General features: G+C 43.8%; 1 protein-coding gene across 9 annotated transcripts in view; it reads left to right on the top strand.

Annotated features, from left to right (window-relative positions):
• MAGI1 (membrane associated guanylate kinase, WW and PDZ domain containing 1) overlaps nt 1-17,120 on the top strand; it is a 437,602-nt gene that overhangs the window by 335,564 nt on the left and 84,918 nt on the right. For 3 of the 9 annotated variants that reach the window (XM_044302333.1, XM_044302328.1, XM_044302334.1), the window contains exons 5-7: nt 6,151-6,361; nt 9,396-9,478; nt 12,696-12,731. In XM_044302333.1, coding sequence (XP_044158268.1) covers nt 6,151-6,361; nt 9,396-9,478; nt 12,696-12,731 — 330 coding nt within the window. Of the gene's footprint in view, nt 1-6,150; nt 6,362-9,395; nt 9,479-12,692; nt 12,732-17,120 lie in introns of all 9 variants that reach the window. The other 6 variants (XM_044302330.1, XM_044302327.1, XM_044302332.1 and 3 more) reach the window with 3 other exon arrangements.

The following is a 17,120-nucleotide window of genomic DNA, read 5'->3' as shown; positions in this document are numbered from 1 at the left end:
ACTGTATTACGCTCTGTGAATTCCGCACGGAAAACATGTGTGTAACCAGCAACATGTGCCTGAAACCTAAATTCTGTTAACAGCAGCTCAAGCAAGATAGTCACCCCATGATCATGTACTGAAAACGGGATAAAGATGTCTATAATCAGAAACTTGAAAAAAAGATTATGTATTAGTATATTTAATTAGTAAACAAGATAGGTGACACGTTCCCTTTGGAGGTTGAAGCTTTGAAGAGGAACTGAGTTTTTTTGCTGTGAATCTTTCCCTTTTAACACCGTGTTGTATTTCAGTCCATCATCATTCGGTGATGAGAGCTCCGTTTTCCTGTAACTGCGCTCCATAATCCATGATGTACGCTTTGGAGCGCCCCCTAGTGGAGGCAGATATTTAGAGTTTAACTCAGTGAGGCCCAACCTACGGCCCGCGAAGCTGTGTACCAATACGCCTTAGACTTTTTCCCCCCATTCATCAGCGCAGTGAGCGCTGTGAACAGAACAGGCAGCGCAGCGATGCTGCCTGTGCCGGAAATAACCAATAAGTGTCTCGATTAGTGTGGGGGAAAAACTCCACACTAAACACAGGAGGGAAGGGGAACAGTAACTGGGCTTGGGAACTAGGGAAGAAACAGGTCACCTCCTAAACAACCCTAATCCGGGCCCTAACTACCTATCAATGTGAATAGACCTTGAAGGTAGGAATATTCATATGCTGTATACCTAGGCCCTTATTTCCCTATAAGGCCCTGGAATGAGGTTAGGACCAGAGACAACGCATTCCTACCCAGATGGACGAATGGAAGTCTCTGTTTCAGGCCCAGATAGAAACAACAGGGAATATAACAAACACAAAACAATAAGAACAGACAAGACTTATCTGAAAGTAGAAAACTGGCAACTCCAGAAGCAGCACAGAGTACAACCGACCAGCTAGTTAGAAGGCAGGAAGAAAATCTATAAACCGCACCTCCAGAAGTGAGAAGCGGCAACTTATGGGAAAGGTAGTTTACCAACAAGCAACACCTGAGGCAAGGTGTTGCCCCAATAGTGACCCTGCTCCCCCCTCCTCCTGTTACCCCACTAGTGACCCTGCTCCCCCCTCCTCTTGTCAGCCCACTAGTGACCCTGCTCCCCCCTCCTCCTGTCACCCCACTAGTGACCCTGCTTACCCCTCCTACTATTACCCCATTAGTGACCCTGCTCCCCCCTCCTCCTGTCACCCCACTAGTGACCCTGCTTACCCCTCCTACTATTACCCCATTAGTGACCCTGCTCCCCCTCCTCCTGTCACCCCACTAGTGACCCTGCTTCCCCCTCCTATTACCCCATTAGTGACCCTGCTCCCCCCTCCTCCTGTCACCCCACTAGTGACCCTGCTTCCCCCTCCTACTATTACCTATTAGTGACCCTGCTCCCCCTCCTCCTGTCACCCCACTAGAGACCCTGCTTCCCCCTCCTACTATTATTCCATTAGTGACCCTGCTCCCCCTCCTGTCACCCCACTAGTGACCCTGCTCCCCCTCTTCCTTTCACCCCACTAGTGACCCTTCTTCCCCCTCCTACTATTACCCATTAGTGACCCTGCTCCCCCCTCCTATTGTCAGCCCACTAGTGACCCTGCTTCCCCCTCCTACTATTATTCCATTAGTGACCCTGCTCCCCCTCCTGTCACCCCACTAGTGACCCTGCTCCCCCTCTTCCTTTCACCCCACTAGTGACCCTTCTTCCCCCTCCTACTATTACCCCATTAGTGACCCTGCTCCCCCTCCTCCTGTCATCCCACAGAGAAGAAGCTGAGCAGACTCCTCAGACTATGATGGGATCCGTTCAGGATCCTGTCTTTTTACCGGACACAAAAGTGCTGCATACAAGGCTTTTTTGCCTGTTCTTTCTACAGAATGTGCAACAGAGGCTCCAAACGCAGATTTGAAGGCCTACATATTATGTATTATAGTAATGCTCACACGTGCCCCCTCAAAGTGTTTGCATTTTTTCCTGGCAAAGCTACCTGGTTCTGGCCCGCAAAATGTATACTCTAGTGCGGCCCTGAGACGAAAAATGGTTGGGCACCACTGGTTTAACTGGATTTGGAGCTCTGTTGTGGAAAACAGAAATCCAACCACTACAAAGATAAATTAAGAAATCTGCACAGATAAAATGGAAAGAATAGAAAATAGACCCGTCTCCTCTCCTGACATGTCTGTTTTAGTAACTACTTGCAATCCCCATGAAATAACAATTCTGTAGCATCTATTCTTATGACTCTATTTTGTGCCATTGCTTTATTATTCCTGCTAGAAATTCTGAATGAATTACTAGCAGTTTGCAGTGAAGGTCCAGATGAGTTTTACAAGTTGGGGGGGGGGTGTCCCTGCACAGTCTGACACTATCCAATCTCAGTGCTAGCAGTGTCGGACTGTGCCGGAACACACCTCCAACTGGTAACAACTAGATCGACCTTTATTGCAAACTGAGGGAATGGTATAACATAGAGTCATAAGAACAGTTGCGCCCGAATTGCTATTACACGCTGAATGCAAGTAGTTAGTGAGACCGACATGTCAGGGGAGGAGACATGTCCTCTTTAAGGAGATCAAAGTTACTTTCGGGATTCTGCCAATGTTACATCAAAGGTTGTAAAAATGGGGCAATAATTTTGTATCATTCAGTGTTTTATCATCTTGTAATTTTTGCGATTATAATGGATGAAGATGTCACTTTGTACAGTTCGGAAGGTCTATGGGGCACATTTATTAAAGGAAATACTCCACAAAAGTGGCGATACAAAGTCGCAAGTGACCTGTCCCTGATGCGTTGCTTGCACTTTCCAGCAATGCATAGTAATACAGCTGTCACATTAACACATTAGTAAAACATAGCAACTAAACATAGTTAGTGGAAGGGAATCCTAAACCGATGACGTTTATTGTGTCCTTGTCCTACATCCCTTCATGAGCCCCAAGAGGAAGCACTAAGGCCATTGTGCGAGCTTACAGCACGGCTATTATCTGTAGAAACAAAGAGCGCTCGTCTTCTAATTGTTCCACAGAAACTATGAAGTAAGAAAATGCGGGCGGAGAGCCGCGCAGCCATAATGATCTACTGCATGTAGCCTATATACAAAGATGATGAATACCTCTAGACCCAGGAAAGCAATGGCCTCTGAAATGTATCATTGCCCTTTAAGGGGAACTGGCCTAAAGGCTCATGGGCCCTGGTGCAAGAGTTCAGTTTGGGCCCCCCTTCCCTCAGTGCTTTGCGGCCAGGGGCAGGGAAGCACATAGCCTGCATGCTGCCTGAGGCAAAAATTGAAATGCAACCCCAACCTCCCATGCCAAATGCTTGACCTAACCCCTTCCCTCCAGCCAGAGGTGTAACATGCACTTTCTATAATACCAGTGTCTTCTTATGCAGCACAAGGGTCTTTGGGCCCCTCAGGCTCCTGGGCCCAGTAGCGGTTGCTACCTCTGCACCCCTTATAGCTACGCCCCTGGGAACTGGGCACCCCCATAAACTAAGATAACATGGGGTGTACAAATTATTTGGATATCTCTAAGGCCTGTTTCGCATTTGCAATAAAACAGATCCGGCAGGCTGTTTAGGCCCGGAACTGACTGCCAGGATCCATGAATACCGGGCACTACCGAGGTTCGTTCCAGCCCCATTCATTATAATTGGGCCGGACTGAACCTCGTAAGTGCCCGGTATTCACGGGATCTGGCAGGCTGTTTCCGTCCGGAGCTGCCTGCCGTATCTGCTTAACCAAATGTGGAACAAGCCTAAGGGTCATCTCTTTAAATATAAATGGCAGTTTAAGGAAAGTCTATATCCCTTAAAGGGATTGTCCAGGATTTTGATATTGATGCCCTATCCTCAGGATTGGATGGGGGGTCCGACACCCTGCACTCTCACCCAGCAGCTGTTTTGTCATAGCTCCAGCAGAGCTGTGGACGGAGCTTTGTAATTCCGCTGCTACAACGAAACAGCTGATTGTCAAAGGTGTCGGACCACCATCGATCTGATATTGATGGCCCGTGCTGAGGACTGGCCATGAAAATCCTGGACAACAAATTGCTTCATATAAGGCCCTATTCACATGACCATTTCTTTGCTCCGCATCTGATCGGCATTTGTTGCAGATCAGACGTGGACCCATTCATTTCGAAGGGGATGCAAGAAATGTGGACAGCACACCCTATTCTGGTGATGGCTTGTCCTCTTTACATCTATTTTCCCTTGAACTGGGTTTTCCAGAACTAAAACACTGACATACCTGTTATTGATCTCATTTTCGGTGGATGGGGATTATGCAAATTTGCATAAAAATGGGTGTCTGGGTGTTGTTTTAGTAATCCGAGCAGGCAGTGTCGGACCAGGCTGTCTAGGGCCCATCAGTAAAATGTATCTTGTGGACATCCAAATTTTTCCTGCTTCCACAGCAGCAAGAAGCTGCAAGATCATTGATTATGGGGGTCCCTGCAGCAACTTTGAGAAGGCATGTCCCTGTGGTAGTAAGTCTACTGTGTTATGTGGCATTTGTGCAGGGGGTGTGGAGCTAGGGCCCACCTTGCTCAGGGGCCCATCGGGGGATTCACCTGTACCCCTGTGAGCCAGTCCGAGCCTGCCAGCAGGGCTTAAAAGTGCCCCACAAATGGGGATGAAAATGTTGGGAGCAAGCATTAGGGTTCATGCACACAAACATGTGTGGCCCGGGCCCATATTGCAGCCCTCAATATACTGTACAAGCGCCAGGCATGTGCGCTCTGCATCGTGGATTCAAGTGAATGGGTCTGCAATCCACAAGATACGGAGCGGTGCGGAGTGGAGGCACGAAGAGGAAGCCCACAGAAGCACTACAGAGCGCTTCTGTGGGATTTCAGTCCGTGCCTCCGCACCATAAAAAAAATAGAACATGTGAATCTTTCGGATTGCAGACTCATTTACCAGCAAAATCGGGGCCCATACATTGCGGGCCTCTATTTGCAGTCCGCAGCACGGGCTTAGGGCACAGACGTTTGTGTGCATGAGCCCTAATGCTTACTCCCAACATTTTTATGAGGCCTTAATGGTGACTGGACCTGGGCAAACCATGATGGAGCTGCATTCAGGGGTTTGATTCATTCAGGCCATGCTGTGAAATGAACCCTAGTTTCATAGCCATATGCATGATTCCAGAATATATCAGTAGTACCAGAAAGGATATCTTCCAAAGAGCATCTCTCGATCTGGAGGACCTGGCACAATCCTAGATTACATGGGCAACACATTGATTTTAATTGGAATGGTGTAATGCTTAAGCTGGCCTGTGGTGGCGCTGTAAGGGAATGAAACACTTACTGTTGGGTCTCCACATAGATTACGATGGGGTTCTAAGCAGTGGGATATCCTATAACCAGCTTATCATTTAGAGGGCCCTTGTAACAAAAGAGAGATTGTCCCTTTCAAGTATTTGGGTAAAGAAATATGGGAATTGGGAAAGTATTTTATAGCTCACGATCTCTTGACCTCTAATTGCCCATATTTCTTATGACTGATAATACTAATCAGTGCTTTACGACACAGTGGGAAATGTCTCACGTTGTGTCCAGGTGTGGGAAACTTCGCACAATGACAGCAATGTCCATTGAGTTGGAGCCACCACTGACCTGTATTATAATCCTGGCCATTATTTTGGATAAAGCTAATGTTCAGCAAGACTGAGCTGGCACAAGAGTAGAAGTTTAGGAGCCCAATGAAAACGTAAGTTACTTGTCCCCTTTGATTTATTTTTTTGCAAATTTCCCCCATGTCGCCATGTAAATGGAGGCTTTTGTGCACCTGTATAGCACAGTGTGCTCACTCCATCTGAATAGGTTTCATATTGAGATGGTTAATCCAATGGAATCCACTTGTAGTTTTGGTTTCAAGGGCTTCTTTTTCCCACGGGTTTGGAAGGTGGTAGATAATTTGCAGGGTAGATGTTACAGTAACCTCTTATGTCTTAGTGCAGTAGTAGATCACACATAGCTGTCAGTTCTGTCTGACTGTCTGCAAACAAGCTTGACTCAAAAGAAAACCTCAGTGCCAGGATGACCTCATGCTCCGTGCCTCCTTTTTATGTGCGTTCTTCAAGGTTTTTGCTGAACCCCCACTTTTTTCCTTATTATGGCAGCAGACTCTAGTGAACAAGACGAAAATACAGCCAACAATCCACAAGAGCCAGCCGCACCACTTGCTCGGATCCTTCCTAGTTTTCCCACCATCACGGAAGCTTCTCAGAAGTTGCCTCAATACCTACCTCCTACTGACGAGGAAAGCCTTGGACTGCTGCCTGAAAACTGGGAGATGGCCTACACAGAGAATGGAGAAGTCTATTTCATAGAGTAAGTGTCGTATATCTTCTCCTATTTATGCGTTCGTCTTATTTTTTGTGAGAGATTTAAAATGTGTTCGCTAGCTTCTGCCCACTGGGTTTATTGGAGGCACCAATGGTTTCCAGGGCCCATCCTCCATCTATACAGAACATGCACGTCCACTTATAACTGCATTGTAATCTTTGTGTTGTCCGTGCAGGACGTTTCTTCAGTAAGGTCTAGTACAGTAGGTTATTTGTGATACGTTTCCTAAGTATGCCATAGTGGTAAGTGATTGGCTCAAATGGGGTTGTCTTCTGCCAGATCTTTGAGGACAGTTGAGTGAGAGTCTAGGCCAGTGATGGCTAACCTTGGCACTCCAGCTGTGGTAAAACTACAACTCCCAAGATGCCCCCCTTGCTTTGCTGCTCTCAGAAGTGTATAGAAATAAATAGAGCATGCTGGGAGTCGTAGTTTCACCACAGCTGGAGTGCCAAGGTTAGCCATCACTGGCCTAGGCCCTCTGGAGGAACCTCCGCTACTCTGGTGTGCCAGCCTTTCTGTGTGATGCAGAGTCTGGAATTGCTTGTGACAACCCTGTTGAAGCTATGTGGAGTTGAACACGTTGGTTGTCATCTAGTTTTCCTACAAACCGATGTAACTAAAAACAAATTTGTCTAGAATTTGTAAGGTGGGTCTCACATATATATGGCTGTCTCCATTGTAGTTTCTCTCCAGCGTGCTACAGAAATGCCAAAAGGTAACTGATACCAGAAGTCATCTTCTCTCACTCTTTTCCCGAATCTTCCGAATCCAATCACAAAATCCGGGTTTGTTAGAATCAGAATTTTTAGAATTTTCGAACTGATTTGCTCATCACCCATGGTTTTCTAGGGCAACGTTTCTGACATCAGACGCAATGTTTCTAAAGCCAGATGTCTCCAAGCAAGGGACAGAAAAACATAGCACTTAAAGGGGTTATCCCATGACTAATAAAAAAAAACAACAAAAAAACGGACATTATATAGCACGCATATCTATTTCTAACAAAGCTAGAACCAGCCCTGTACCTCACATGGGTCCAGAGATCTCCCCCAATTCATTGCTCTGCTACATTTATATCAAGCTGGCAGCTCAGGGGGAGTGTCTTTTCTGATGCAGCTAAGGGGGCGTGTCCATGGTCTCCCTATCATAGCTCAGGAGGCAACTGAAGGATGAAACTGAGCATGTGCGACCTTCTCAGTGAGCAGGACAAAGAAATAAGAAAAAAACAAACCGCACATGGCGCTATGCAGAGAGAGCAGAGCCTGTAGGTGTAATGTCAACGCCTCCGTCGCTCCTAGAGGCTCAGTTGCATCTCTTAAAGCAATGATGGCTAACCCCCACCACTCCAGCTGTGGTGAAACTACGACAGATGCCCTTTAAAATAAGCTGCCCAGTATTGGAAAAATATGGCAGTTTTTTCCCAAAAACCGCACTACCCCTGTCCATGGGCTGTGGACAACCCGCATTGAGGTGAAGGAGATGCAATACCATGCACAATCTGAGGACAGGTCTGGTGCTGTTTTTGGAAGACATCAGCTATGTTTTGCTAATCCTGTGTAACCCCTCTAATGTGCTGAATGCTCCTCAAATGCAATTTATTAACCCGTCATGGCTATAATAATTATTAGGGGCCCCGATCACTCTCCATCTGCCCCTTATACAATCCCTTTAACCACTTGCTGCAAAAAAAATCCTCCAGAATCTGCATTTGTCTCCTCACGACTACGTCCCTACGCGGCCTGTCACCCCTCTCTCCTGATGGACGTGCATTCTAAATCTACTTGAAAGCTTCCAGTGTTAATATTTCAGGACGTGACTTGCTCACAGATTGCGGTTCTCGCTCTGCATTGGTTTTCTCCTCGACCCCGCGCCGGTGAAAATTCAAAGATGCGCAGATCCGGGCTCTGCATGAAGGGGCATTTATTCAAACTGGTCATCTCACAATACATGGTGTCTCGGAAGGAGATATTAATTCCTCACACAGAACAAGCCAGTCATCTGTGCCGTTCAAATACTGCTTGGTGAAGCAGGAAGCTGAGCAAATCCCTTAACAACTGCTTGTAGTGGGGGAGGGGGAAATTGGGAATACCGTGTTTATGGTGTTAATGGGTGGAATTGTGATGACTGCCGCCCTCTGTCTGCTTTTTTGGTGTACTGCACCCCAAACACTGTTCTGCATCATTCACCCATGCTTGGTGATTGTAACCCAATGTAATGCATCTCCAAATGATCCTCCATACCATGGGTGGAACTATAGCCATAAGCTGCTATAGCATTTGCTATGGGGCCCCGAGACTGGGTGGAGGAGGGGGGTCCCAATCAGGTGCAAGAACATTTAACCTTCGTTTGGAGACTAACAATATGGTGGCTTTTTTTTATATATTGTGGGCTACATTTTCTTGCACTAGGTGGTGGGGGCCACCATGGGGCCCTATGAATTATAGTTATGCCCCTGCTCCATATAATATGTTTTTGGCAATTTCTTTTGCTAGTGTTGTGCACAAAGTACACGTAATTGAGCATGTGCAAAACTATTCATAGACATAACATCCCGCCTGTGTAATGTCTATACGGGACCTGGCAGACCTCCAGCCAGGAGGACTACAAGCTGTCCTCAGAGCACAAAAAAATGAATTTTATCTATCGGCTCCTTTTTTTTTTTTCCTATCTGAAAACCAGCGTTGTCAGAATGGTTCAGTAGCTGCTTATCGTCTTGATACTTCATGTAGAAGTATTATGCCTGTTCCCCCATGTAGAACATGCCTGTTGATGGTCTTTCTAAGTCTATGGCCTCATGAAGACTATGGGGTCATTTAGCAAAACTGGAGTAAAGTAGAACTGGCTTGGTTGTCCATAGCAACCAATCAGATTCCACCTTTCATTTTTCAAAGGAGCTGTGAAAAATGAAAGGTGGAATCTGATTGGTTGCTGTGGGCAACTAGGCCAGTTCTACTTTACACCAGTTTGATAAATGACCCCCTATGGGGTGAATTAAGGTCTTTTTTCTTTTCTTCTCCAGCCACAACACTAAAACGACTTCTTGGTTAGACCCACGGTGCCTGAACAAACAGCAGAAGCCTCTTGAAGAATGTGAAGATGATGGTAAGGAGATATGACAAGATGAAATGATTAGACTCTCCCGATTCTGAATTTGGTAATAAAATATGGCCGAATAGAACAAGTTCTTTGAAGATGGTAACTGTATTTTTAGACCCTAATGTGGTTCCCCGATTCTCTACAGATCCTCAGGATAGTTCATCAATATCAGAACGGTGGGGGTCCAGCACAGTGCACCCCCACTGATTAGCGCTTTCAGGCTGCCACAGCGCCAGAGGCTACGCTGTGTATGGAACTAGAAGCAGACATCTCCATACCCTGCTGGCCATGCTGGGATACTGCAACTCAAGTCCTAGTCAAGTGAATGGATGCTGAGCTTTAGGGCTCATGCACACAACCGTATGTATTTTGTGGTCTGCAAAACACGGATCCGCAAAAAATAACGGATGACATCCGTGTTACATCCTTTTTTTGTGGATCTATTGTAACAATGCCTGTCCTGGTCCGCAAAACAGACAAGAATAGGACGTGTTCAGTTTTTTTTAATGCGAAACAGACTTGCAGACATACGGATATAGGATGAACACGGAGTCATTTCCGTTCTTTTGCAGCCCCTTTTAAATAAATGGTTCCGCATACAAGCTACAAACACGGGCAAAAAATATGTTCGTGTGCATAAGCCCTTAATAAGCTGGGACCAGAAGCCTTCTACTTAGGGCTCGTTCACACGAACATATTTTGCGTTCTGTATACGGGCCGTTTTCTGCGTTCTGGATACGGTACATATACGGAACCATTCATTTCAATGGGTCCGCAAAAGAGGATGATCGTTTTGAAGTAGCACCAAGCTGTTTTTAATGCACATCCACTCTTATGTTTATTACTGCAACAGTTTTCTACTTTGTGGAGAGAGCATTTTCAATACACCATGGGTGCATCATATTTTTTAGTTGGTGACATAAATTTGGGTGCACTTTACGTTAGCAAGGTTTCACGGTATCCATTTTTGCTCAGCAGGTGTAACCCCAATTTGCTTCATGTTCCAGCTTTTAGGACTTTATGCAGAATAAACAGAGCTGAGCTTTTCCTCAATGCATGCTATATCACAATGCTAATCCGCCCTGGAAGCATTGTTTCTTGGACAGAATATGGCATCTCATGAAGGCTCCAATACCATGGTATGCAGATTGCCTACTGGTCTGTAATATGAACCTGTTAGGAGTCCTTGTCCTGCCATACAATGTCTGTGCACGAGGCTTAAGAAAATCTCTGGCTGCACCCCGGCAAAAACTCCCAATGTATGGACACCATGTTGGGACATCCTACTCATCAGGATGTGTCCTAAAACTACATCCATGACCGTTTTGTATTTTTTGTATACATTAAGTTGAAGAGTTTCCAAAAGTCTAACAAGAACATCTACAAACTTGGTCACAGATGGATGCATGCCACAAAGATTACCTAAAGAGCCCCTAGGGCCTCCTGTATGAAAACTAGTCCAAACAAAAAGTGTTGTTGTCTCCGTCAATTTTCTATTTATCCAGGTCATTTTACATTTACTAGAGTCAAGATTTCCCACCCACTCATCCAACATGCTCTCCATCAGAAACCTAAGACTACCGATCACATCAGATGTGTCCGCTTTTCATCTTTCTATGGTTAAAACTTTTTGAAAAAAAATAAGGTTGCCTTATTTTTTTTTTATTGTGGTTGCCTCTGTGAAAAGTTATCTACTCCTGTTCCTCTGCTCCCCAGGTCCCCCAACAATCACTATATCCTGACCTCCAGTGATGAGGTTTTGACATGGACATGTGACCACTGCAGTGGAAAATGTCACCACTGGGGCCAGTATACAGAGACCTAGGAAGTAGCGGCACAGGAGTGGTACTCAGTTTTATTTAAGATCATTCTTAAATTTTGGTAAAAGGTTTTAAGCGGCTGGACAACCCCTTTAAATCCTCAGACTATATCCCAGTAATTTAATTTAGTTTGATGTGGGAAGATGTAAAAAAAATTCTCAAATTTACGTTTTGTTTTTTTATCCCACACTCACACAGTTTACAATCCAGATGTAAAGGGAATTTAGTTATAGAGATTATATACTCCTGCCATCTACTTGCTTTTTAATCGGGAAGTAGTGTGAACCTACCCAAAGTGTTGATTTCAGATTTATAAGTTTTTTTAGAGGAGGATTTGAGGCAGATTTTCCTGCAGATTATTAAGCCATAGCCAAAAGGAAAATCTGCCTTAAAACCACCTCTAAAAAACTTTGTACAAATAGAGAGGCATAGTTGCTGGACCCTTGTTTAAAATTATATCTATTACAATCTCTGGCCCATACAGTTTTGGGGTACAGGACCCTTAAGCCCTTGTTAATGTATATTTTCATGTTCATTGTTTGTTTCTCCTTCTTACTAACCTTTTATTTACCTGAATGATTATAAGGAGTTTTTTTCAGTGAGGAAGCATTAAGGTATTAAGACCATAATAGGTCATTTGGGGTTTATTTCTACTCCATGCCAAGAGGAGGACCAATTAAACATAAAAGTCTGGATCTCACATATAGTCCATTTATTTTGTGGCAGTCCCATTTCTTTTAGTGCAAAATGCAAGGTCACATAATGCTGTAGACCAGTGGTCTCTAAGCTGCGATTCTGTAGCTGGAGAACCCCAAGTTGGAGACCACTGCTGTAGACTATGGGTGTAGTTCTGAAACTCTGATTGTTCTATTCTGTTTACAGGTTGATTCGATCTAATGGGGGATATTACTCGTACCAGTTTTCTGTATTCCCCCTTTTTTTAAAGAAATTCATAACTATGAATTTTCCACAAATTCAAAATTTTAGCAAATTATCAATATTTGGTCTAATGGGCATCAGTCATCAAGTTGCGGCCTATTGATTCTATAGGTTCCTTAAAAAGTTTGAGGACTACCCATTCCTAATCTACCAACGATAGTAAATTTGGATATACCTCCAAACATACATTTTTTTACTTCATTTTCCATTTCTCAGACCCAGTTTTGAATTAAATCATTTTAAACTGAATTATTTTAACAGTTTTTTTTACTACACTGGGAAGCTCATTGGTCAATATATAATTTTCATTATCTCGTTCTTCGATTACCAGATTAGATCGTATCAACCTATAATATTGGTTTAAAGGTTTTTTTTTCTAGTGGGGATTTTCAACTTGGTGTCGGTATCTGAATTTATTTTCTTTTAATCTCTCTGTCTCATTTACTGCTCTTGCCTTGGAGAAGAAGGGGTCCACACCGAGGAACTGGACAGTGAACTAGGTAATTTGTCCCTCTTCATTTTTACTACATGATATTGTACTGTTTATGAATTTAGGGCATCGCGTAAAAGAGATTAAAATTTAGTGCCCAATTAAAGACATGGACATAAAATGAATCTTTGACGGATTGCGAGCCTGTACAGTTTATGCAAGCATTAAATGTGATTGGTGAAAAAGCATCATGTGACCATGCATCGACCCTTTTTTGTCTCATTTTAAAAATTTGCATTGATTGCATTTGCTATTTTTTTTTCTAATTGTGTGGTTTTTACTGTCAGGATTTCACTTATTTTTGGAACATGCCTTTTTTAGTATATATTTGTATTTTCCATGAAATAACAATTCTCGAGCATCTTTGTTAGATGTCTGCATTGTGCTGTTCCTTTGTTTTTTGTTGTGATTTTTTTTTTTTAAGTACTTGTTCAGGATTTTAATATTGATGGCCTATCTATCCTGAGGATAGGCAATCAATAGCTGATTGGCAAGGGTCCAACACCCAGCCCCTTCACTGATCAGCCGTTTCAGAGTTGCTCCAGTGCCGGTGATCGGCGATAGAACTACAAAGCTCCACCCATTCCGTAGTGGACAGAGTTTGTAGCTGTAGTTCTGCTCCCATTCACATCAATGGGTGGGTAGTTACTAGTTCCGTCCATTACACAACGGACAGAGCTGTGTGATTCCAGTGACGGAGCAAGTTTGAAACAGCAAATTGGCAGGGGTGCCTGATGAGATATTGACGGCCATCAGTATTAAAATCCTGGAAACCCCTTTATATTACAGCCCCAAAAATATCAAATTCTAATGTTCGTTGAAGTCAGCCAATGCTGGTCTACAGAGACGATCTCCTTGAAACTGTTTAAATTTATTAAAGGCAGCCATACACATGGGATAATGATCGGCTCGGTGAACGATCCAAATGTGCAAGTGGCAAACAAATTTGTCTGATCATGTCACACACAAGTAGTTTCAGCTGACCATGGGCAAATTTTCCAACCTGGCCAATCTCATTTACACAAAGAATCGTATTCGTTTTTCAAACCATGGTCACCGTTGTTCTAGTTTGGCCTGTAGCCAGAGTATAGGAAAATTTTGGTTCTATTTGTGTACAGTATTTTGCATATGCCCGATCCACGTGTAAGGAAAATTTAAACTGGTTAAAGGGATTATATACCCTTGCCGTATAAGGCTAGTTTCACACTAGCGCTAAACTGTTTCGGCAGTTCTGGTAGAAGAACAGCCTGCCGAAACTCATCGTATCCAGCATAACTTAGAGCCAATTGACTATAACGGGACCCGGCGGGGATCTGGCCTTTTTCCGACATTAGTGCTTGCAGCAGTATTTGTCCAGCTGAATGCCAGCTCTAATCCCGGAAACAGGCCGGATCCCATTGTAGTCAGTGGGGCCTGGCGGTACTACGGAAATTTCCTCTACTGGATCAGTTTAGCGCTAGTGTGAAACTAGCCTTACTCTGCTTGCTTTTTCATCTGGATGTGGAAATCTGAAACCGAGCCTTATTCCATAACAATGACAAACATCTATTGCGTTACTCCAAAATCTCCCTTGTGACGCATAAAAAAGCTAAGTTCTGTATTCATTAAGCCATCTCAAAATGCTCCCCGTATTACAATAGAGAACTGATTAGAATCCTAAAAATGTGAAACTGAACAAAACACAATTTAGATTTACATTTTTTTGTTCATGATGGAAATGCTTGAGCAGTAAAGGTAACCTCTTTATATGGGCGTATGGACATCAAAGAGGGATGTCCCCTAGAACCCCGGCCCACCCATGCATTGCATGGATGGCTAGAGGAGGCTTCTCCAGGAAATGTATGAGTTACCTGACAGCTACCATTCCCCTTGTGGGTGGGGATACCGACCCGCAGGGGGAGTGCACGGAGAAGGACGAGAGTGGTAGTCTAGGCAAAGATATGGGCACCAGTGGTTCACGGTGACTGTCCTTACTCTGGCAATCCCTAAGGCCGTGCACCTTTATGTTAGGCAGGAGGGCAGAGGATTGAGTCAGTGACCAGGCCTGTTTGGTGACAATACATAAAGTCTCTCTTTACTGCATTGATGATGGGAGTGGTAGTACAGATAGCAGCAAATGCACAGTTCTGTATATCGCAGCAATGATGGTAGTAGTAGTAGTACTCCCTGCCTTTCTCTAATTACACTATGCAGTCGCAACAGATAACCACAGGCATACAATTCTGTTCTCTTTAACTCTTTCTGCAGTTCCCAGGCTGTAGGGTGCAGGTCTTAGATCTGGATGGCCATTCTGTCTGATAGTGTGGTGGGCACCGAAGTAATATACTTCTTCCCAGCAGTAGTCAGCAAAGTCTTTTTTGCCATAAACGAGCAGTACTTTACTGTCTGAATCCAGACACTGCCTTTGAAGTGTTCTGAAACGTCTTTCCTCTTTCCCTCAGAAGTGGTTCTCTCAGTTTAGTTGTTCTCTGGCAGCTTTTCACTCTCAGGAATGGTGTTTTCTGGATAAGGCTTCTCTTTTCAGCTTAGCAGGAGCTCACACATACAGGTCTTGCCTCTAGCTCTGCTTAGCAAAGACCTCCTTTATAACCAGCGGATGGGGCCAGCCTATCACCCTAGCAACCTAAGTAGAGCTGCCAGAGATAACTATTTGTTGCCCATGCATGGACATTTGGGATACGTGGTGCATAAGGAAATAAGTAGTTTTTTGTTAAATCATAACATTTAACTTGGCAACATGAACTTAACCCTTAGGCCTCATGGACGCAACCGTTGTTTTGGGTCCGCATCCGATCCGCAGTATTTGCAGCTTGGATGCGGACCCATTCACTTCAATGGGGCCGCAAATGAAGCGGACAGCACTCCGTGTGCTTTCCGCATCCGTTGCTCCGTTCCGTGGTCCACAAAAAATATATAACCTGTCCTATTCTTGTCCGTTTTGCGGATAAGATAGGCAGTTATATTAATGGCCGTCTGCGCCGTTCCACAAATTGCGGAACGCACACGGAGGCCATCCGTGTTTTGCGGACCGCAAAACACACAACGGTCTTGTGCATGGGGCCTTACAGTGATCATCTGGGACACTGCGTGTATTCTTACACAGTCAAAAGCAATTGGACTGTTTGACTTTGAGAAGGGAAATGGTAACACTGAGTTGTGGTTTGTTCATACATTTCCAAGAGGAAATAAGAGAGACAACACAATGGTCTAAGAAAAAATGTTTCTTGGTGTTTTTTGAGGGGGATGTGAGTATTTGCTAAGACAAGGAGCTCACGGGTCCTTTTCAAGATTTTTCAAACTCCATGATTCTTCATTGTCTTTCACATTCTTGCATGCGATAAAAAAAAAAAATGCACAAAACACTAACTGATACTAACGCATTCTCTGCACACGTTATTTTTTAAAGTATTTTATAGAGAACTGTTGATGTGGCCAAAAACATGGAGCTTTGGAAAGAAAATAGGGACTATGAAAGAACACAATGGGACCATGAAAGAAACAATTGTTAGTTTTATGGCATAAAAAGTTGAAATTTTTTATCCTTTCCACTTTTTGAAAATTGTTGATAAAAGTGGGTGAGTTTATTGGAGTCCCACAGACTAGATTCACTAATAGATTTACTATCATTTCCAGATGGCACAAATTATAGCGCAGACCTACGCCTGATCACAGCAAGTGTAGATTTCACAGACAGCCGCTTAAAAAGTTTGGGGCATCTCACTCCAATTTATTTGAGTTTAAGGGGATGTTCACAAAATGTATTTTTAAGACACGCTGAAAAACAGTGAGTTTTTTTTTTCAGCATTAGAAAACACGTTTTTTGGCGCTTTTTTTATGTTTTTTTATATCTTTTTTTTTTTAACCAATGGCTGTTCACTTCAATACAAAGCTGCATTTTCAATTTTTTAGTGTAGATCTTTTCCAAAAAAGGCACGTAAAATGCACAAAAAATTGCGTAGACTTACATGGAGCTGTATTTTCTGCTTCCCATTCAGTGCAGATTGTGCCCCAAGATCGGGCACACATGAAAAAAAATGAAGTGCTGCTTTCTATTGAAATGAATGGGAAGCTGTTTTGGGACATTTTTTGGGGCTGATTTTGAGGGAGAAACGCTCCAAAATCAGTGCCAAAAACAGTTTAAACTGGCACTATAGACTGGTATATTTCACCTGTATTTAAAAAAAAAAAAGTTAACCATGGACTATGTTAATGACCTCTAAATGGAACTGACCCTAAGGATATGACCTCTTAAAGGGGTTGTTCACCTTTTGGATATTAATGACCTGTCCTACCACCTACACGGTCGGTATCCGTGTTTTGCGGATTGTCAATTTGCGGATTAATTGAGCCCTTACAAATATCTATTATAATATTATTTAGGAGCTCTGCAAATGTTCTG

This window comes from Bufo gargarizans, chromosome 7 (genome assembly GCF_014858855.1).
Source record: "Bufo gargarizans isolate SCDJY-AF-19 chromosome 7, ASM1485885v1, whole genome shotgun sequence".
NCBI lineage: Eukaryota > Metazoa > Chordata > Amphibia > Anura > Bufonidae > Bufo > Bufo gargarizans.
The sequence above is the reverse complement of the archived record's forward strand: the minus strand, read 5'-3'. Positions and strand labels throughout refer to the sequence as shown.